The 22782-nt window shown below is 42.7% G+C and overlaps 1 protein-coding gene across 1 annotated transcript; it reads left to right on the plus strand.

The window, feature by feature from the left end:
* The first annotated feature begins 4853 nt into the window (after positions 1-4853).
* On the plus strand, positions 4854-13641 carry Zir (dedicator of cytokinesis). Its single transcript, XM_076788553.1, has 19 exons — positions 4854-4978; positions 5258-5434; positions 5503-5681; positions 5754-5895; positions 6148-6351; positions 6424-6840; positions 6932-7206; positions 7267-7582; positions 7656-7961; positions 8037-8242; positions 8310-10073; positions 10146-10273; positions 10344-10606; positions 10671-10930; positions 11005-11439; positions 11527-11879; positions 11989-12191; positions 12260-12579; positions 12667-13641. The coding sequence occupies exons 2-19, from the start codon at positions 5291-5293 to the stop codon at positions 12719-12721; spliced, it is 5970 nt and encodes a 1989-aa protein (XP_076644668.1). The 5' UTR covers positions 4854-4978; positions 5258-5290; the 3' UTR covers positions 12722-13641.
* The last annotated feature ends 9141 nt before the right edge of the window (positions 13642-22782 follow it).

Raw genomic sequence — 22782 nt, forward strand, 5'->3', positions numbered from 1 at the left:
ACCGAACAGTACTTTTCATTCTGTCGCGAGCCATCAACTCTTTCTACATTATTTCCTTCTTAAGGAGACCGGTGGAAATTCTACGTGACGCGGACCGGAGCACTGTCGCGAGAAAAATCCTTTTACGCCATTATAGTTCCTCCCCGACGAAATCCCAGGAGTTTTACCGCGCGAGATCAAAGCTGAATCCTTTAGCTTAGACTTCCAATACGTCGCCGGCGTGTGTCCCTACTCCCCCCCCCCCCTCCCGTAAGTGTTCATTAAGCTTACACGCAACCGGCCCTGCAAATTTGGATTAAACCCCGCCGGGGCGCGCATTTTATAATACCATGACTAAATACGAGTGCCTGTCATGGGGGATTAGGAGACAGTTTTTAGCCAGCGGAGGCGAAGTTCTGCGCCCGGCAAGTTAATTAACGGAACGCGAGGCGATCGTCCGCGCATACACAAAATTTAATACCGCAACTCCGATGGATAATTTTTATTTCCGCTCACTCTACGCTACCATTTTATCTGTGCAGTTGCGTGCTCGATGTACCTTGCGGGATTTTCAGTAGAATATTGTCAAATGCTGTTTCGAAACTCTTCCACAAACAAATGATTCTATTTTACGCTTGACGAAATTTTTACAGATTTGTTAAGTAACTCTTTCTCAGACTGGAAGTCTTTATTCGAATAATTAATTCGGTTCGCTGGGATTTTTTAAATCGTCACCTTTTGATAATGATCTGACACGCACAAATGAGTGTTATGAACGCTGGGAAAATGTTTTGATACACATTTCGCCCGTTCTTAAACCGCACGTAATCGCGCTCCCAGCGTCTCGCGCTTCCTTTCGCCGCGCGCGAGCTTTTTATTTATTTATGAAGTTATTATGCGGTCACTGGAGCTGTTTAGCAGGAAATTCCTCGAATGCTGTCCACGCCGTTGAAATCTTCGCTCGCCGAAGCGCTTTGGGAGCGGCGAAAGCGGCGGGTAACGCAATTTTTTAGATATAAAGTCGAGGAAGCGATGCATTAAATGTAGGAGTTATGCAACGGTCTCTGTGATCAGGGGCATTTGTAGACTCTTCTGATCGCGTACCGCGCGCCCGTCAAAGGTAGGTATCGAGTTTACCCAGCTCCGTGCTCGCTGAAAAACGAACAGTTTTTAGATACGTTTCATGCGAAACGGAAAACGGTTCTGGCGGGACCGGAAACTCGGTATCACGGCCGGGAAAATCGTGGAAAAGTTTCTCCCCCGCGGTTGATTCGCCGTCTCAGCGAGTTGCTCGGGATTCGGAATACCGATTTTCACGAATAAATTCCGAGAAGAATGCGAAATTACCCGTAGAATAGAAAGTTTCTCTCGCGAGGCTCGTCTGAAGGGAGGGACAAGCACACGGCCAAAGGGAAGGGAACGTGTTCCTTTGTGAATTCGCTTCTGGCAAACATTGGGTCTTCTTCTTTCTCCAATGACACGGCCACCTGCTGCCTTTACGACATGCCAGTTAGCTTTCGAGACAGTTACAACGCTGCTCGAAGAAATTCTCTGTCAACAGTATGGACATCCGGGCCGGATTCACGCGATCGATATAACGCTTCCGAGATCTCGATTTCCAACTCTGATATACCCTTCACCATGCGTTGCCACTTAATTATAGTTCCCACGTAATTTCTCCTACAGTTCTCTTTTTCATTAGTAAATCGTCCCATAAATCCGTCCTTTTTACTCAGTAAATCGTCCCATAAATACAAAATATGAAATGTGTCTAGCCCTAAAATACTAGGGCCGACTGGCGGTACCATGTACAGTGATTTCTCTATATATGTCGCCACGGCCTAGATGATAAACGTCGCGGAATTATCCCCACTACCGGCGGCGTGCCCTGTGAGGGGCGTAACGCTCGAGGAGTGTAAACATAACACAGCTAATGGCAAGACCCGTGTTGTTCGGAACGACGATCTTGGCAACATCAAGTTCAGCAAAATCGGTGACGAGGACCCTTTTCCAAATAATGACCGTATAAAATAATAGTACTTACTTTTAATCATTGATTTATCGCCCACTGTCACTGTCTGATTCACTCTGTTCACCAATTCTTTATATTCGGTTCTAAACTGATTTTTGCAGTTCCGAATTGAAAAACTTCTGGCCCAATTAGAGTTTTCAATTGACGTTGAACTTTGCTAGACGATCCAATTTTCACCTTCTCGGAAAGGTGAAGCTTCTAAAATTGGGAAACCACTTTCAACACTGCCTGGCATTCGAGACCCTTGCGTGCGTCACACACATTGTTGGACGTTGCCATTTTTGGGTTCGCACGGCCGGCCGAAAATAATTTCGTCGCTTCTTGGACATTTTCTCGAATGGAAATCGACTGGCCGATTAACGTAACAGGTCCTCGACATACTCTTCTATTTCTATCTCGCAGTGGTTGTTACGACGCCACTTTACACTGTACGTGTCCCCGGAACGGTAGAAATGCGCAGGTTCGCGTGCCCGATCCGAAGCATCCATTTCTTTTAAGAAGATTTGTGTGTTCGATCCTATTCCCGCGTTCACGGTGACACAGTCGATTCGCAGTTCTCGCGCAGGATCGCATTAAACGGTAACGAGCGTGCCGCGGGCATTACGCAATTATCACTTCAATATTCTTCTTGTCGTTCTTCATAAACAACAGCGCGGGAAGCGCGGTTACGTTCGGGGGGAACCGGCGTTGTTGAATAATCCATCAGTCGCATTCTCGCGGGGCGCCGGTTAAATAGCATTGGTTCTGGTTCGCGAATGCATTACTCATCGCCGGCGTAGTCGAGTTTACAAACCCATATATTCATCGCGAAGTCACGGCGGCGTTAGGCACACCGGCAACGTGTTATCCGGCGCGCACGGTCGCTTTACAGCGGCGCTTTCGATCGCGGGAACACCGGATCGCGAACATTGAATTTGAAGAAATAGAGGCTCGTGCCGTCGTCGACGGGTTTTCATTTTAATGAGGCTACAAAAAGGGGGTGGAACGAGAAAAGAGGGTTGCAGGCGGGGGGAGGGAGCGCACGGAAACGTTCCACGTAATCGTGTCCCCGGATAAAACGCCCTGGCGTGCCCGGTAGACTTCCCAAGACGGGGAAAAATAAAGTGTGAAAAGCAGAGACGAAGACGCCCGCGACGGGAACAATGCTTCCCCGAGGAATTCACTAGAACCTCGCGATTGTATTTATACAATTAAAGCTTATGCTCCTCTCTATCCTCCCTCGCCAACTATCTCCCCCTCTCTCTGTCTCTCTCTCCATCCTTCCATCGGCGTCGTTCTTCCACGCCTTAGACGCAGTTAACGCGCCAGTGAAATGCAAGTGGATCGTGTTATGATTATTGCGTTGATGCGCCGTTTCTAATAAAGACACCTCGTCCTATTCGGAGGCGGCGGCTCGTTGCTTTATCTCCGACTTCCACCGTGGATGCTGCTACACGACGCGGAATTGCATCCGCGAATTCTGCTTTTCGCGAAACGGAAAATCGATAGCGCAATTAGCCCCTTCGCCGCTGTCTTTAGTCAGCGGGCCCCGACGTCAACACCCTGTTTACCCGAACCTGTTCCGAGCTAAATAGTTCGGCTTTCTTGGGCGAACGTGTTGCCGCTGTTCCCCGGAACCCGGCGAAATTATTGGCATAAATATATGTGTTTATTGCTTGTGTCTATACGCTTTCTTGCTTGTTTGCCAGTCCGGGTTTCTTCGAGTGGAACGCTCCGTTGCCGAGCACTGAAGGCAGAGAGATTATTAAAACAGACAAATATGTGTTGCGCTTCTATATTTCCATTATACTTAAACGTTTGCAGCGTTCTTACGCGCTTTACTATTGTATATGTTATTCTTTATTGTGGACTCTGTAAACGCCACAGCAGCTTTAAGTCCCGGTAGTCTGTCCTCTTACCCGTAATTACAAGAACGTGTGAATAATACTTACATAAAGTTAATCGTTCTTACCTATTGTATATTAATATTATTTTTACTTTATGTACACTTTATGTGTACACATTTTAATCGAAACGCTATTGAATGTTTATTCTGTCATGTTCACATTTTCGTAAAAATATAAACCATCAGCAGGAAGGCTTCTAATATCTTGTGTGATGCAAAAATTCACTTCGAACCTCTTCCGTGGATTGGATGCACCCAAAAGGAAATAAAAACAATTCATTTTTTTTAGGATTCACCTTTTCCCAGTGGTTCTTCTTCAATTGTTTATAGCAATTACTCGTGGATATTAAGAAGTTTGTACACTTGTTCATATTGAAAAAATAATTCTTAAAGTGGAGGATAGAATTTTAAAAAATCGTTTTCTTTACACACCAAGTAGCGGAGGACCATTTGAACTGCGCGCCAATGGATCGATACTTGAACGTGAGTTGGGAGCCCTGATCATCTTAAATTGATTCATAGAAGCAGCATCAACCTGTGAACACCAATTGTAGCACATTTATGTAAATTTTGCAAGGTTGTTTTAATAAATTTTACATATAATTGTACACAATATATTATTACACATCTGGTATATAAATTCTAGGGAAAACTGAAATCTAGTGTCTCCTAGCGCCTGCAGGAAGTACCAAATGGCCGGTGTAAAAGTACCTAGACGAATCACGTGGGTCTATAATTACAACAAACACTGCAATTCATTCATTTTTAAGCAATGCAATTGTATGATAATATTTAAAAAATAAAAAGGACTTTAATTTACTGGTATTAATATTATTGATAAAATATTAATTTCTTATTCCCGTCGTGGGATGGCGCTAATTATCAGATGGAGTAATATCATTTTCATTCATAAGTTTTCTCTCTACACTATGCTTCTGCGGTATTAATGGGAATTTTGGCTTGGCAAAGGTATAGCCCTGGTACAACAAGGGCTTATGATAAGAACTGTCAAAATAGTGGATTATTGACTTAAAGGAGTTCGGAAATTTTACGCAATGGACTTTTAATAAACTTAAACTTGAGTAAGTATTGTCTTTCATCAGTGTGCATCGACGCTTATTAAATATACCTTAATAATGTCCTAAATACAGCACAGTAATAATTGTTTATTCAATTGTACCAATAATTTTTTTACTAAGCCGTACAATAACTGTAACTAAACAATGCACTAACAATCAGAAATATTTATGAACGATCAACGTTAATGTAAATTAAAATTGAATAAATTTTTATTTGTTGTAAATTTTGTAGCAACATTTTGTGATTTTGCAATTAATGAACTTTTAAATGTAATATCCTAGATTTTATAGAAGGAGTACACCACCAAACCATTTATGATGTCATCCGTACAACGTGCTTTTACTCAAAAGTTGAGTAAACAACATGCAGCAGACGTCAGGCGTCAAATTGCTACTTCTACCTCATATTCTCGTGATTTGTCTAAGAGTGGCAGCTCATTCTCAGGCTTCTCCTCAACAGTATGTCACATATCAACCATAATAAGTACCCAAAACATTTGCGATAATCAACTATATTATTTTTTTAGATGTCACTATGCGAAGTATTAGAACCATTAGACTACGAAGAGTTTCTAGCACAGCATCAATCGGTCCTTGACCGTGATCCACTGAAATTGATACTAGATTTTCCACCTGGGGATGTCGAGCTACAAATTGTCAAAAGGAAGATTCGCACAGAAGAAGCAGTGGTTCCCCATGAATCTCTGTAAGATCCTTTTTCTCTGTAGAAAAATTATTATTCCTTTGATTTTACTACCCCAATTGTTTTACTCTTCAGGGATACAGTGTCTGCATATGTTAGAAGATGCATAGAAAGCTTCACTTCCGACTGGGTTTATGATCACCGTAAATACAAGCGTAGAGTATCCCCCATTGCAAGAGACAGACTGTTACAGGACACACCAAGACAAGATTTTGAGGTGCTCAATCGAAAATATTCATTGTAAATAATTTAAGCTTCAGTTTCTAATATTAGGTTGTTGCATATGGAACGTCTGATTCATGACAGTAACTTCAACCAAACATAACTTTTCTCCGAATAAAACTTATTGGTTAAAGTAAACACCAGGAACATATTCTGTCAACAAATAATAAGTTTTTCGATTATATTATTATGAAAATTGAATTCTGAATTATGTAAATAGAAACTGAAGATAATAAATATAAAATAGGTGGATCAAGAGGACACGAATGGCTCAGGATCACCAAATGAAGAAGAAGATTTGTCAAATTGTGGGGACACGCCAAGAGGTTCTTGGGCAAGTCTGGATTTAAGACATTCCCAACATGATCCCCTACTTCCCAGCTTGTTGGATCGTGTCTGTCCAGAAACTATTGATCAGATGAATGAGCAGAAACGCTCAGAAGATAGACAAGTGAGTCTTCACATTTTACAGATATATCACAATTATGTGATCTTAGTTATTACACGCAATTATCAATTTCAGGAAGCACTATTTCCACTATACGCACCCCCAGCATCCCCAGACGACGAGTGGCAAGAAATCGGGATCGCCCCAGAGCCCTCAGAACCTTTCTCCCATAAGATCCTTGTAAAATGTCTTCAATTGAAACTGGAACTAGAAGTCGAACCAATTTTCGCGAGTCTGGCGTTGTACGATGCCAAAGAAAAGAAGAAGGTGTCCGAAAATTTCTATGTGGATATGAACTCCGAAGGCTTGAAGAGAATGCTTGGCAGCCACATTGCGTACAGCGATGCCAGCACTTTAGCGAGAAGCTGCGTGATGAGTATCAGCAAACCGAGCCCGGACTTGTTTTTAGTTGTCAGACTTGAGAAGGTATTGCAAGGTGATATTTCTGAATGTGCTGAGCCATATTTGCGGGACGATAAGAATAAGGAAAAGGTAATTATATGCAGGGTGATTAGCACCGAGATTAGTAAAGGTACTTAAGATAATGTTATCTTGGGTTATTGATTCAATTATTTAAAATTAGGTGAGGTCAGCCGCAGCAGCAGCGTGTGAACGATTAGGTCGCTACCGAATGCCACTCGCGTGGACCGCTATCCATCTTTCTGGTGTGATAGGGGGTGGTGGAGACACTGATAGCACTGGTAGTGCTGGTTCCTTAGACAGAAAATCGGGAGGTCTAGAGCAATGGCGCAAGAAGGTCGAGCCACCGACCAGAAGAGGGTCCCTTGAAAGAAGGAGTTCGGATAAGAGACGCAGCTGGTCTCCGGACGATTTTGCTAACTGCCTCGACACATTTAGGTAGATATTTTGTTACACAATGTTACTGTAAACATACGTTTATGTGCAAATTCCTTTCAGACCCATAACGCTGACTGTATCGAGTTTCTTCAAGCAAGAAAGCGAACGCCTAAGGGATGAAGACCTCTATAAATTATTGGTTGAGTTACGAAGACCTGGTTCCAATTTGAAAAGGTTAAAATGTCTTCCCGGTATATTGAAGCTAGATCTCAGTCCCAGACCCGAAGAATTGCCTAGGTGCTTGGATCCTGATCTACGAAGACTAGTTCCGTATCCGGATGAGAAAAGTCGACCAGTGAAGGAGATACTGGAGTTCCCAAGCGAAGTTGTTTCGCCAGACTTAACTTACAGGAATCTTCTGTATATTTATCCCAAGGTAAGTTTAACGTTTGCCTCCATTTTTCTTAGGTCTATCGTCTGACCCATTATCTTAAATTGCCTGGTTACAGGAAGCGAACTTCAGCTCCAGAACTGGTTCAGCTAGGAACATTGCAGTAAGAATTCAATTGATGGGTGGGGAACAAGAAGCTGATGCCCTCACGGCTATATTTGGAAGATCATCCTGTCCAGAAATGACCCATGAGTGCTTCACATCAGTCTCGTATCACAACAAAAATCCAAACTTCTACGACGAAGTTAAAATTCGATTACCCGCAGACTTGAGCGCGAAGCATCATTTGCTGTTCACATTTTATCACATCAGTTGCCAGAAGAAAGTTGAGCAACCGAATGTCGAGACTGCTGTAGCATACACGGTAAGATGAATTACATTAATTGATGTCCATCTATTCGATCATTGCCAATTACATAAGAACATTTTTCATGTTCAGTGGTTACCACTCCTAAGAGACGGTCACCTGCAATCCGGCGAGTTCAGTCTGCCAGCGATGTTAGACCCACCCCCAGCGAACTACTCCTACATAGCACCTGATGTCCTTTTGCCGGGCACCAGATGGGTGGACGCACACAGAGGCGTTTTCACGGTGATTCTGGAGCCGGTCTCCAGCGTTCACCCACAAGACAAATACATCGACAGGTAATGCTCCAGAGTGCCATAAGTCCCGCGGACATTTAGTAGCGGACACTAATTTGCAAAATTGCAGGTTTTTATCGCTGTGCGGCTACTTGGAAACCGGCCAAGTGCCCCCACGTATCGGCGAGGCTGGGATGGAATCGGAATTAAAGTCTGCTCTACTGGAGTTGGCAAGGGCCTCGCATTCTGCGCTAGTGCGGTCATTACCTCAGCTCCTGGATCAATTGATATCGCTGCTAGTACGTCCCCCTACACTGCCATCGCAACCACTGAACGTGGCAGCAACAGTGTTCGAGGCTATAGGTCTATTAGTACGAAATATTACCAATCTGCCAGATGGTCAGTTGGATGCACACGGTAGACACGCACTCTTGGCTACCTACGTGGCATACCAGTGCTCTTTACCCAGGATGGCGAGTACTCCAGGCATCGTCAGGGCTCAGAGTAACCCTGACCTCCCCTTGGAAGACCTAGAAATGGAAGTACACTCGAGAGGATTGGACCGAACAGCTTCGATGCGTCAGGAGTCGCCTTCCATCAATAGTCAACCTACAAGAAGACTGCTACACGAAGAACTAGCTTTGCACTGGGTCGTGTCCACAGGGCAAGCTAGGGAACTAGCAGTCACTTACTCGTGGTTTTTCTTAGAGTTGATCGTCCGCTCCATGGTAGTAACATTGTCGGAGTTGGGGATGCTGGAGGCTCCTCGAAAATCGAGGTTCTCTCCCCAATTCTGCGACGACGTGGCTACATTGACTGCAGCGTTGACCTCGGAAGTGGTAGCCCGTTGTGGAAAGGAAAATAGGGTCCCCAACAATCTAGTATCGAGTCTCGGAAACTTCCTATCTGATTTGCTATCCGTAATGGACAGGGGGTTCGTCTTGTCCCTCATTCGAGCAGCCTGTTGCTCTCTGTCGGACGCTTCGATGCACATTCCTGACTCAGCTTCTTTGTACGCGTTGAAACTGGACCTTGTCCGTACAGTATGTTCTCACGAACACTACGTGGCGCTGAATCTTCCTTTTGGAACTGGGTACACTTCAGGATCTGCGCCAGCATCGCCGAGTCCGTCTACCGGCAGCTCTGGTAGCTTGATATCAACTCTCGTGCCTGGGGATCGTGCTAGGTTCTCTGAACTTAGCCAGGAGTTCAGGCAGCAACACTTTTTAGTGGGGATCGTGTTGTCTGACCTGTCGAACACCTTGGAAATCCCAAACCCAATGCTTCAGAACAAAGCTATCGGGACTGTTCGTCACCTAATGGCTTGCCATGACGTCGATTCAAGGTATTCCGACCCTGCAGCTAAAGCCAGAGTCGCTGCCCTCTATTTACCACTGTTGAACATCATCATGGATGCTTTGCCTCAGCTCTATCACTGGGATTCCAAAGACAAGAGCGTCTATCCAGACGAGTCTGGGTCTATCACTCAGTCAGTAGCGCTTGCTATAGCCGGTGGAGTCTCTGTAGAGACTGCAGGGACCCAATGCAGAGTATCCTTGAGCTCGGAGGCCACGCGACACCTTCTGATGTGCGTGCTGTGGGTGCTCAAGGGTCTGGAACAACCTGCGTTGGTGCAGTGGTGCTCGGAGTTGAGTTCCAGACGAATATTGTGCCTTCTTCAAGTCCTCAACATTGCTACCGCCGCTTTCGAGTACAAGGGCAAGAAAGCTTTAAAGCGACTACCTCCACAAGCCGCTGCCACCAGTGACATCAGATCACGATTAGAGGATGTGATCCTTGGCCAAGGTAGCGCTAGGAGCGAGATGATGTTGCGCAGGAAAGAGAGGATCAGTGGGGAGAAGTTGAGATGGCGCAAGGACCAAATGCCTTACAGGTGAGTGTGTAGCAGGCTGCGATAGATTTTTGTGAACTTGTTACGATCTTCATTTGTTTTGGATCTACGAAGATCTTGCGAGCAATCGGAAGGAAGAGCTGTGGAACAAGATGCTCACATAGAAGGTGCCTTAGCTGCGGAAGCCTCACTTGTGGTTTTGGATACTCTAGAGACTGTCGTGCAGGCTGATGGTGGAGGAGGTATTGTTCTTTTTGCGCTAATGCTAGACTATGTTTTCAATTGTGCTCATAACTTTTTTGAATGGTTTAGGAGCGGTGGTTGGGGCAGTGCTAAAAGTGCTTCTGAGGGCTCTAGCCAGGAACCAGAGCACATCCGTGTTGCAGCACATGTTCAACACGCAACGAGCTCTGGTGTTCAAGTATCACAGCGCTTTGTTCGACGAGGAAAGTGAAAGATGCGGTGATCTTTGCTTAACACTGCTCACCAGGTGCAGTTCTCCTTTGAGCGCTGTCCGTAGTCACGCTGCTGCCAGTCTTTACTTGCTTATGCGTCAGAATTTCGAAATAGGGAATGTACGTATTCAAAGAGTATTCTAAACAACAGTGTAGACAGATAGATAAAACGAACGGTTTGCAGAATTTCGCTCGAGTTAAGATGCAAGTCACAACGTCCCTATCAGCTCTCGTCGGGAGAGGAAGAGCCCCCAGCGAGGGTGCTCTTAGGAGAGCCTTGAAGACAGTGTTGGTCTATGCTGAGAGGGACACGGAGTTGGCTGACACAAGCTTCCCTGAGCAAGTGAAGGACCTTCTGTTCAACTTGCATATGATACTGTCCGATACAGTGAAAATGAAAGAGTTCCAGGAGGATCCGGAGATGCTTTTGGATCTTATGTACAGGTGTGGACCTGTCTTCAGTATTTGAAGCAAACTTTTAAAGCAACATTGACCCGTAATTATACTTAATTCCACAGAATTGCAAAGGGGTATCAAGGATCACCAGATCTCAGACTGACATGGTTGGCAAACATGGCTCAGCAACATATGGAACGAAAGAACCACACAGAAGCAGCAATGTGTTTAGTGCACAGTGCTGCGTTGGTGGCCGAGTATTTGCACCTTCTGGAGCCAGGAGGTGGTGGCAGACCGGTCGGAGCTGTTGCTCTGTGTCCTGTCAGTCCAAATGCTTTAGAAGAAAGCGCTGTTGGCGACGATGTGTTAGCCAGGAGGGAAGAGGGTCTTTGCTTAGGCCCTGACTTCTCAGAAAGTGGATTAGCAGGTTTATTGGAACACGCTGCTAGCTCTTTCCATGCAGCTGGAATGTACGAAGCTATTCCTGACGTGTACAGAGTCTTGCTACCAATAGCGGAAGCTGCGCATGATTACAAGAAACTGGCGAACATTCATGGGTAAGCTCATGATCACATTTCTTGATCAGGATATCGATGTGGTTTTCAATGGAACTATGTATTTTCATTATGTTTCTTTGACTATAGGAAGCTGCATGAGGCGTATACACGAGTTGAGCAACTAGCTGGCAAAAGGGTATTCGGCACCTACTTTAGAGTAGGTTTCTATGGAGGACGGTTTGGGGACCTAGCTGGAGAAGAGTTTGTCTATAAAGAACCTACTTTGACTAAACTGCCAGAAATATTTTCGAGGCTGGAGAATTTTTACGCCGAAAGATTCGGCGCTGAGAACATTGTGATAATAAAGGACTCCAATCCCGTAGACCCCAGTAAACTGGAGCCAGACAAAGCTTATGTTCAAATCACTTATGTGGAGCCTTATTTCGAGCCACATGAGCTCAGACATAGACCTACCATCTTCCACAGAAACTTTAATATTAGTGAGTAGTCTTTTGAGCATCTTGTGGAAAATTTCGAGCTTTATAGTAGTCTATTCAGCATTGTGTGGACATTTTTGGATCCCCATCCATCATTTTCTAATATTTTCAGAGCGATTTGTGTACGCAACACCTTTCACACCTGGTGGCAAGGCTCATGGAGAATTGAGGGAGCAGTGCAAGCGTAAAACAATCCTAACAGTGGCCACACACTTTCCATATTTGAAAACGAGGATTCGTGTGGTTGCTAGGAAGCAAATCGTCCTTAGTCCAATTGAAGTTGCTATTGAGGATATTCAAAAGAAGACAGCAGAGGTATTTATGATTTGCAGACGAACATAGTTTGTTTTCTATCTCTATCTAATTTATTTCTGATTTTCTAGGTTGCAGCAGCTACTGCTCAGGAACCACCTGATCCGAAGATGCTGCAGATGGTCCTTCAAGGTTGCATTGGTACCACGGTTAATCAAGGACCCGCCGAAGTTGCGGTCGTCTTCCTTTCTGGATTGCGCGAGCAAAATGCACAGCCTAGTCGATTGCAACACAAGTTGCGTTTGTGTTTCAAAGACTTTTCGAAAAAATGTCTTGACGCCTTGCGAAGGAACAAAAACCTAATTGGACCGGATCAGCGTGATTATCAACGGGAATTAGAGAGAAATTACCAAAGACTCACTGAGAGACTGGCACCTCTCATTGCATGGAGGTATGAATGATTTAGTTTTACTAGGTAGAGAAATTTTTGTGCTTTTTAAATATCTTTTGTGTAATTTATTATATTTGTTAATTACAGTGGACCATCGTTAATGAATCAGCAGAGTGCGCAGCAAACATCACCACGCTGGTAAAATGACTGAGTGCTGCTAAGAATGACCAAAGATGCGCAAAAATGGTACATTACAAAATATTAGCAGCATGAACCACATACAAAAGAAAATATAATCATATATTTATATACAATAATTTTTTATATTGCTAGACGTTTTGAGCTGCCAATGAAATGTCTATTTGAGGCATTCGAGATGCTCGTACATAATATGATAAAAGGAATTATTGCTAGTCCTATAGTTAAAAATGCAATGTAATTGTTGCGAGTACCCCAATATTGAAAAGAGTTTAAATTTCGCAAATACTGCCCAGGAATAACAGTAATATACATTTTATAGTATTTAAGTAAATTGTTGATAGCACATTGCTACAGGAATTTTTTTACTGAACTGCTTTTTTAGCAGTTGCGTTAGTGGAGTATCATATTTAGTTAGCAATTTAACTTTTTTCTTAACTGCATAATGTCAGATTTATTTGCATACTTGAACTATACAACTACCGATAGAAAGCTGTGATCTTTCAATTACATTGTATTTTATAAACGAGTATTGTCAATCTTCGTGTTAGTACAGAAACTTATAGTAATAGATTTTTTATCAAAAAGACTGCATATTTTTTTACAGGAGAGAAAGAATACCAGTGGTCATATTGTAACTTATATTTTTAACAAAAGTATTGTTTTTCGCTATTTATAGTGTATATGTTTGTGAACGTTATGTGTTACAGCGAGTATTAATAAGTACATAATATTTAAAACACCTGTGAGAGGCCACGCAATTATTTTTTCATTGTTTTTGCAAAAAGTCTATCATTAAAAGTTTCTCTAGCGATTAACAAACATGCTAACATACTCACTAAGTTATTTTTTACAGTATAATTAATAAATATAACATTGAGCTTGTTAAGTCAATATCATCATCAATACGTGTAGAAAATAAAAGATTCCAATTTTATAGTTCAAATGCAAATATTTAAGTTCCATTTGATGCTCAGAGAAAGCTTGTGTTAGTAAAAGAAAGGTATTTTTTATTGCTAGTATTATTAACGCTGTCACTGTCAATAAATTTTGATAGACTTCCATGACAAGTTATTGAACAATTAATTGCCTGTAACAACAATATACAGTGTATTTATAGTCAGTACTACAACTGATACGAAAAAATGTAAGCCTTTGTATGTCCGAAAGTATTCGAAATATATGGCCATTTTATACTACAATATTCCCAATTTTCTTCATTAGTTGATGTAAAAGTAATATAACTTACGAAATAGAAAAATTTGCAAAAGTTTCCAATTCCCTGAGGTTGATGGTGCCAGAAAGAACACTTCTCAATAAGCATAATGGAAAAACTACTATAACTTTGTAAAAACTAATTGAAAAGGTACACTTGGAATATTTATAAAACAATATTTATTGAGTTTTTCTAATAGGTTATAGTTAAAAGTTACCAAAAATCTTTTGTAAGGTACTTTCTTTCTTAAAGTGCAGTCAGGAATGCAATTATTCAGTATTTAAAACAATGTTTATGAAAATCTTTAATACTAATTTTGTAGTCTCTATATTTCCTTAAGTTATACATTTTTATGAAAATATAAGCGTTCAGGAACGTGTATCTTCGGTTTAATTGTATAAATTAAGTAGAAAACTTGCTATTTCCGATGAAATACTAAAATCTATAGTTTAATATTCTTAATTTTCTTTAGGAACACATATAACTTCAATTGAATTATATTAAATGGAAAAGAAAACTCGTCGTTTGTGAGTAAATGATGGAAAATAGTATGCTTGCACGAATAGTTTGTTAATTACACAGTTATTTATTTACGCATGTGTAGCTTTCTTTCATTAAAAGCGTTACTCGTCATCGGGGTTTGATACCCTTTGGCTGGTTACATCTGCAACACGACGGAAGCTCGTTGTTGCTCTAAATTAAACGTCCGAATCCGATTTTCGGTTTAATCCCTTTGTCCGGAACAAAAGGGTTTAGCGCAGATAAAGATATCCCGAACTCAAAAGGGGTACTTAATTAGCACACATGGATCTGCCATTGATACTATGTATGAAACGCTTTGTAGTTTGGCAAAATTAATACCCTTGCGCGTTGCTAAAAATGAACAATTTTTGGTGGTATAATTGCACCCTTCCCCTTTGGACCCTCAAACGTTAAATCATCCGGATTTCAGAATCTCAACTTTTACCTCAAGATGTTTTTTATAAATTTTTTACCAGCAGTAGCAAGTTCAATCTTGAATCAATGTGCCACCCCCTGTAATATAATTTCATCGCATGTTTTGAGATTACTGTTTAGCATAAAATCTTATTGGTAAAATATTCTTAGTACAGAATTTTATTGGTAGATTAATGGTAAATATGAAAATAGGGACATTAGAATGCTACTGGTTTAAAATTTTATGTTATACAAGCTTTATAAAAAATTAAATGGTTAAGGCATTAGATAATTGCACTGTTACATAATGGTCTTCATTACTACTTTAACTATCAGAAACTGGCAAACTAGGCCCCAAATTTTCTTTTCAATAATAATCCCAAAAGAAGATTTCGTTGGAGAAATGTCTTGGTTGACGATTAAAATCGTACCGAATAAGGAAACCACGATAGAAAATTAATTACCGCCGATTAATATTGAAAAATGTATTGAAAAACCTCTGATAGGTATCAAGCAGTTATCCTTCCAGAACTGGAATAAACGTTGCCGTCGTCGTCTGCAGCAACAGCTTCGAACAAAGCGATTTCCCTACGGTTTCCCATCGCAGCATGTCTGAAACACAAATCCGCATGTGCACGGGGCTGAAATATTTACAATAGAAGGATATTACGCGATATACAGCCGCCGCAAATTGTTACGAGAAGAGCATAAAAGGGACAAAGGGTATAAAAACGGGGCCACTGGTCGGGGGGATTCGGAAGATTCCGCGGGCGTTGCGTGGATGATTTCGGAAAAATAATATTCCCCGGTAACCCCTGCGGAATGCAGTCACATAACTGACAGTCCTAAATAGCGTATCGCCGTGTCGTCGGTCGCTAATCCGTCTAATCTGTCCCGAAATGAAATAGTTGCGATTCTTTCGGTGGCGTCCCCCCCTCTGATGTTCCCCCGGCGCGTTTAAGTGTGCGGAAACACTTGACCCCTGACGAGGGGGCCCCCTGGTGAACAAGTAGTTTACAGCGAGGGGGATTATGTTTGGGGACAAAATGACTGTCGAAGATACGATCGTTCTTCCCTTTAATCGGCCACGGGAGCCGGCTGTGTGATCTTTGATCCTGCACCCTCGTGCAAGGAACGTTTAATGAATCCTTATGGAATTTGCGATACTTGTGTCACTCGTTATCGCTTGGATCGTCGAGTGCTGGATTTTTCAAGACATCGTGAAGTCTTAGACAGTCTTCCTAAAAATTGACAATAATTTGGATTGGCAATAAAAATTGATTTTCAAGTTTCGTAAAAGTATTACGATTTTTGGAGGTCTTCCGAAGAAACAATTGACTATAAAATGCCGCACGTGTGATCTTGTGGCTTTTTTTCTGGGGAAGTATACTTTGTATGAAGCAAGAGGGTGGTTAAGTTGGAGGATCATGTAAGTTCGGAGAATAAAGAACACGTTCCGTTTTATGGGGAAATTCATGGAAAAATCCACGAACGTTACCGAATAATACGCACCCCGTCGTTCCTGTCTTGTCGCTTTTTGATTCACCTACGTGCCTCCGCGACCCCTACGGTCCTCGAGTCGATAGCGGGGGCGAAGTAGAAAGAGGAGGGAGTGCTGACTTTTATTACCCCGTCTGATGTTATGAATGCGAGCTGTACGCAACCCCTCCGCGTACTTCCCTCTGCCACCGGGCTCTGGCAAAGCGGTTATGCTTTTTACGACATGTATATTCGTGGTCGCGATTAGCGACAGCTGCGAAGTGCTCGTCCTTCGACAAAACTTCAAACAAATCTGCTGTTCTTCCCGCTGAACGTTAAACACTTCAAACTTCCCTGGCAACTGTGTGCAAAATAGGCTGGGCAATTTTACGGAAAAACTCTGAACCATACGTGGACTTTATTTATTGTTAGACAATTTCATTCGGACCCTCTAACCCTGAACTGAAATTCTCTTGACAATTTTATTTTATTTATTTTATCATCTCTTGAGTGGCCCGAACTCGTGGGTGGACTATTTAATGTTATCATTAATTAAGCTGCTCTGTCTTGAGTTCATAGATGCAGAGATTTCACAGGAATATTATACATGATTGTGTGAGGATGTTCTACGGGAACAGTTTGAGGAATTGTTCGGGTTCGAAAGGGGTGTTCGTTCGTAGCCATCGCTGGCGACCGTCTGAATGAGATTGCATCGTTATTGAAGCTCTTCCTGCACCAATGCGCGTCCCCGTGATCGAAGTTATGATGTATGGTGTTGGTTCCGTAGATGCAGGTGCAGAACGTCCACATTGGCCGCGACTAATCGCAGCGAAAATATTTGTATGCTTCTCGCCCCTTAATAACGGGAGCATCGGTCATGCTGTTCGGTGACGCGAGACAGCGAATCTCGGAAGAATATTGCAATTTGTAGCGACCAGTCGTTCCGTCCTACGATAAATTAAACGGCGGCCACTTGTTATCGCATCTACAACGTTAATTGGACCGTGCCGAGGGGCGAGCAGCCTCATCTGAAACGCCGGATTACCCTAGAAACCTCATGAGTCCCTGATTTTGCACTGAAACGTTTGTCGTGCCTCGCCAGATTTCCGATTCTTTAATTTTTGTTAATACAGGAGACTTTTTGAGAATATGTTTCTGTTTGGAATTCGACTGTCGAGGTTCAAAGATTTTTCGGTCGGACTAATACGTGCCAGCAGTTGCCTAAGTCGACTGCAAATCCAGATACCGTTCGATATGAATCGGAGGTGGGTTACTGGTATGCTGCGCGCAAAGGAATGCTCTTTGATCGTTCCGACAATTCCTGTGATCACGGTTTTGTACGCGCCGGTGCGATTCCACCCCTTAATCTTCGGAAATTCGGAAATTTTTATTTTAGACAGACCCATTTTTATTTTAACTTACATTCCGCGTCTCTGGTCAAACAAAAATCCTTTGCCTCGGAGAAAAGCCGTGACGTCGACGGATAAATTTTCAAAGGAATGATTTTTACTGGAACACCGAAGAAACAGATATCGCGTAATAGAATCAAACGCGAGCCCCGCATTGACGTTTCCCGGGGCCGGTGAAAGAGTCGCGAGGTCCGAATTAAACCCGAAAATGACCCGATCGCCGGCGAAATAATAGTCCGTGCAAATGGGAAAGCGATGGTTAAAGGACCATCGGAGTTTTCGCCTGCCCAAAAGCGTTCAATTACAAATATTTGAACGTCGATTATCCGCGACGCGCGGACGTGGACGTTTAAAAAGGCGCGTTTAATAACACGTTTCCGCTGTACGCTTTGACATAATTTCGGGGACAGGAGAGGGGGAGGCGGGCCCGGTTACATCAATTCCAAACCCCGGTTCCAATTCGTGCGGCTCGAGGACGCTCCGGCAATTAGCTTGCGGACGGCAGCGGGAGGGGGAAAAAAGAGCAAAACGTAATTTCATAAACGGCCGGTGGAAAAGTAATAAAAAAGCGGGGGCGGAGAAAAGAGGCGGCTCGGCTCGATGGCATCAGCTCGAACGAGTTGAATTCTTAGCCGTCGGTTTTTAATCTCGAAACGGCGGTATCCATCGCGTGCTCCCGCGCGCGCGTGAGAGAGAGAGAGAGAGAGAGAGAGAGCCAACCGAAAAAGCCTCGGATTTATGGAAATTGCCCCAGGGGGCGGGGGCTAGGGGCTCCAGGGGGCCGGCGGGCAACGCGTTGCACGCGACCCGGGACCCGGGGTGGAGTCCACACGCACGCAGCACCACACCGGCGATTTTAATATCCGCGAATGATAAACAAAGTGGTATCTAACGAAGTGGATAGAGGCGCGCCGTAATAAAATTTGTGTTGCGCTTCGTCGCCGTCCGAGCGGAGGGAAAACGTCACGAGCGGTTTCCTCCGATTTCAATTAGCCCCGGCGACCCTCCCCCACGCGAACGAATCCCTGAAACCGAAACGAGGACAGTGAATAGGCCTTTTTCGACATTTATTTGTCTTTTGCAGCGCAAGAATCTGTCTACCGGCGTTCAATTGACTTTGCGTTGATATCGGTCCGGTTTGCGCCGGTTTGAGTACGTGTGGAGATTGTTTAACTGATTCAGTTGAGTAGGCCACTTCGACATTTATTTATCTTTGCAAGATTGTGTCTGTACGTGTTCGATTGACTTTGCGTTGATATCGATCCGGTTTGGTCTGGTTTGCCCCGGTTTGAGCACGTGTGGAGATTGTTTAATTGATTCAGTCGAAACGATGACAGTGAATAGGCCTTTATGGACATTTATTTGCCTGGCTGTGTGTGCTTGATTGACTTTGCGTTGATATCGGTCCGGTTTGCGCCGGTTTGAGCACGTGTGGAGATTGTTTAATTGATTCAGTTAAAACGATGACAGTGAGTATGCCTCTTTGACATTTATTTATCTTTGCAAGATTGTGTCTATGCGTGTTCGATTGACTTTGCATTGATATTGGACCGGTTTGGTCCGGTTTGAGCACGTGTGGAGATCGTTTAATTGATTCAGTCGAAACGATGACAGTGAATAGGCCTTTATGGACATTTATTTGTCTTTCTATGTGTGCTTGATTGACTTTGCGTTGATGTCGGTCTGATTTTAGACTGTTTAGATCAGTTTGAGCATGTTTGGAGACTGTTTAACTAATTGAGTGGACTCCTGAGTGATACCAAGCATGGTTCAAATTTTTTTGTACGATTAATTGTATTTTCTGAGAAGTATTTTTTCGGTATCAAGTAAAGATATTTGATTATCTTATATTACGTTATTTTATAACATTTCGTATACATAAAATTCGGAAAACATTTATTTTGTACAAACGTCAGTCTATTAACCACCTACACACTAGAATATCGCGACGATCCCAAAAAACTGCCCATTTTCAACCCCGAAAAACCTTCATTTATACAGTGAGCAGAATAAAAAATTGTTCGACTCAAATTATTACATAAAATATTTGTCTATCAACCACTTCCACACTACAATATTCAGATCATCGCAGCAAACGGTTTGTTTTCAACCCTCCAAAAATCGAAGCTAATCTGAGATTGAGCACACGGTGTGCAGAATAAAAAATGGCTCGATTAAAATTATGTAATAAAAGATATTATTTTGTATAAAAATCAGTCTATTAACCCAACACTATTCTAAAACACATCATTGGAACAAACTGCCCGTTTTCAACCCCATACGTTCAGAAAACAAAGGCAACGTTCAGCGTACAGCTGAATGAATAAAAAATGGTTGAAGCAATTTTTTTCAAAATCCTGAGATATTCCCGCGTGACGCAGCAGAGAAATCTCGGCGCGGAGACGCGGATCAAAATCGACGTGGCAGAGGAAAGAGTGGAGGTGATAAGCCTCGATATCTCGAGCTACACCCTCTACGCGAGATGTAAGCTCCGCCTCTCCCTGGGTTACACCAGGACTTCCAAGACCCCCTGGAGCCCCCCCACCCTCGAAAAGGGGGATAACCCAACCCCCGTTCCATCGTCGTTGGCATCCGCGGCATTCCAATTAGCTCGCGAATCAAAAGAGCCCCACTGCCTTTGTGGGGTCTCACCCTACCCCCAGTAAACTGTCTCCTTTCCTCTTCCACCCTCTCCCCCGCAACGTTCACGGTTTCACTTCTCTTTCGCCGTGGCTCTGCTCCCTCGTCCCTCGTTGTCCTTCTCTTTCTCCCGATCGTCCCTTCCTCCTCCATCCTTCCCCGTTTCCGGCGTACCGTTTCTCCCTTTTCGATTCTTTAACCCGGCACTTTTATTTTGCGCACCCCGTCCCTCTCCGAACGGAACTTCGCGAAAACGCTCTCTTCATTGCGGATTTTCTGCTCTTATCGCAAAAATAAAGGAACTATAAAGACGTCGAAAGAACTCGACAGCAGACCTACCGTGATGGATCAACATTACTTGATTTTTTTTTCTCTTGCAATTATTCGAAAAATGTTTTCTTGTACAATTGTCTAACGAATCTCTTCATTCGAACACATATAACAAAAATCGTTCTGACTATTACAGCTTTTGTTATACAAATCTGTAGGTTTCTGGTATTATTACAACTTCGATCAAATTGTGTTCGTAATAAATTTTGAATCATTCGTTTAAAAAAATTGTCTCGGTACCAGGAACAGTTGGGGTTTGCTCACAACTGATACAACTTTGTTAAACTTTTGTTCACAACTAATGGAAGTTTCTGTCAAGATTAAATTGTCCATAGAATCTGTTTCGAGAGGAAATGTTTCACAGATTTCAACCCCTTCGCACCCCCATGCAGATTTCAAACGGTGGTCTTGTCTTTGGGAAATAAATTGCGCGGATTTCTGAATCAACGAGAGGTTATAATATTGTAATTGTGTTTAATGCAATGTTGATTCGCCGGTCAACAGTGTTAGCAACAAATTAGGGTCCCAGTGCCGCGTTCCCGATCGATATCCCCGATGTCCCCATGCGATAGCGAAGTCCGTACGATTCTCTATCGAAGGTTTGCTTTCTTTGTAGCCCTTTGACATGGGTCGACGGCTAATTTATCACGGCGACAAAAGGGGTGCACGTAACGAGCGAATATTAGTTACCAACGTCATCCACGTCAGATTTTTCCATAGCGGAATTACGCCGGTTGAGTGGCTCGTGCATGTGCAGACAACTATAATACTTGTATCTCGTACCTGTCCCCTCGATTGCCGTTCGGTTCGTGCTGACCAAAATGATCTTGAAATACGTAAAACGCCATGGTCGCGCCTGTCAGTCGGTGCCTCCACCCCTTGCGGACAACAATTCTTTGATATATTAAAAATATGTTCCGTAGAAAAATAAATCAATGAAATATTGGACAGTAAGAGAAAACGAAAAAGAAAAATGCGTACTGATCCCTTGTAAAGTAGAAAATTATATTATTTACATTTTCTTTACATTATTTGTTTGCAACTGTAGGAATCAATTCTGGCATCGTTAATTGGTTTATATTCTTCTTCGGAGATATAAAATAATATAAATATATAAATCAAATAGTACAAATCCGCAGTCAATTAATAAATCTCCTTTTCTTATTTTTGGGGGATGATTCAATACCATCGAGATCGAGATAAATTGAGTATATGAATTATTGACAAGCGATTAAATAAACTGATCGAAGAACAATTGAAAGAAGACGTTCGCCGATCTAATGGATTCTCACGACTCCCTGTACAGCGTCGGCCACGGTTTCGGCTCCGAGCAACCCTCCTCTTCAAACTTCCCCCGCAACAAATAATACCTGCCTCTCCGACGTTCAGATATAATAAAGATATTAAGTTTAATTGAACAAAGCGCGCCCTGCCGGCACCACGAAAGAGCGACCGAGCCTTAGCACGTTATTAATATTTAAACAAAAGCTGCGGCGAGATCCTTCGCCTTTGTGGCCCGGCAAAAAGCCACCCCCCACCGCGCAGGAACGAATAAAATCCCAGAAAGACCGTGAGACACAGCGCTAATTAATTACTGCCGATTATTAGCGGGAAAAAAAGCTTCGCCGGAAAGATTCTCTCTCGAGCTTAATTGTTGCCTTATCATCGTCGACTTTTGTTCCCATTCTTCCCGACGCTGGAAAAAAGTTAAATCTTTATCTGTAATTAAGATTCTATCGTTCGAATAAAGAAACTCGCTGAAAGTGTTCATCTGATGTGCTGTTCTTCAAAAAATTGTTCACGAATTGCTTAAATGTCGCTAATAATAATAATCATATACATACGCATTATCAATATTATATTATCTTAGTTAAATTTTTTGTTAATCTTTGTCGGAAAGCGTCTAAATTATTGCATGAACTTTTTAAGGGAACTACATGTGCTCCAAGAAGATGGAAGTGTAAAATAAAAATGTTTTCAACCGGTACAATTCACCACAAGTATTATTTCCCAGACGTTATGCCATTTTAAATAAGATCTTAAAGAATCGAGATT

Source organism: Halictus rubicundus, chromosome 5 (assembly GCF_050948215.1).
Source record: "Halictus rubicundus isolate RS-2024b chromosome 5, iyHalRubi1_principal, whole genome shotgun sequence".
NCBI classification, from domain to species: Eukaryota; Metazoa; Arthropoda; class Insecta; order Hymenoptera; family Halictidae; genus Halictus; species Halictus rubicundus.

What these genes read in the sequence shown, in the direction of transcription:
- Zir (XM_076788553.1), top strand. Translation starts at nt 5,291, where the DNA reads ATGATGTCATCCGTACAACGTGCTTTTACTCAAAAGTTGAGTAAACAA. An exon ending in GTGGTTCCCCATGAATCTCT is followed by an intron (nt 5,682 to 5,753) that starts GTAAGATCCTTT and finishes TTTACTCTTCAG; the next exon opens with GGATACAGTGTCTGCATATG. An exon ending in AGACTGCTGTAGCATACACG is followed by an intron (nt 7,962 to 8,036) that starts GTAAGATGAATT and finishes TTTCATGTTCAG; the next exon opens with TGGTTACCACTCCTAAGAGA.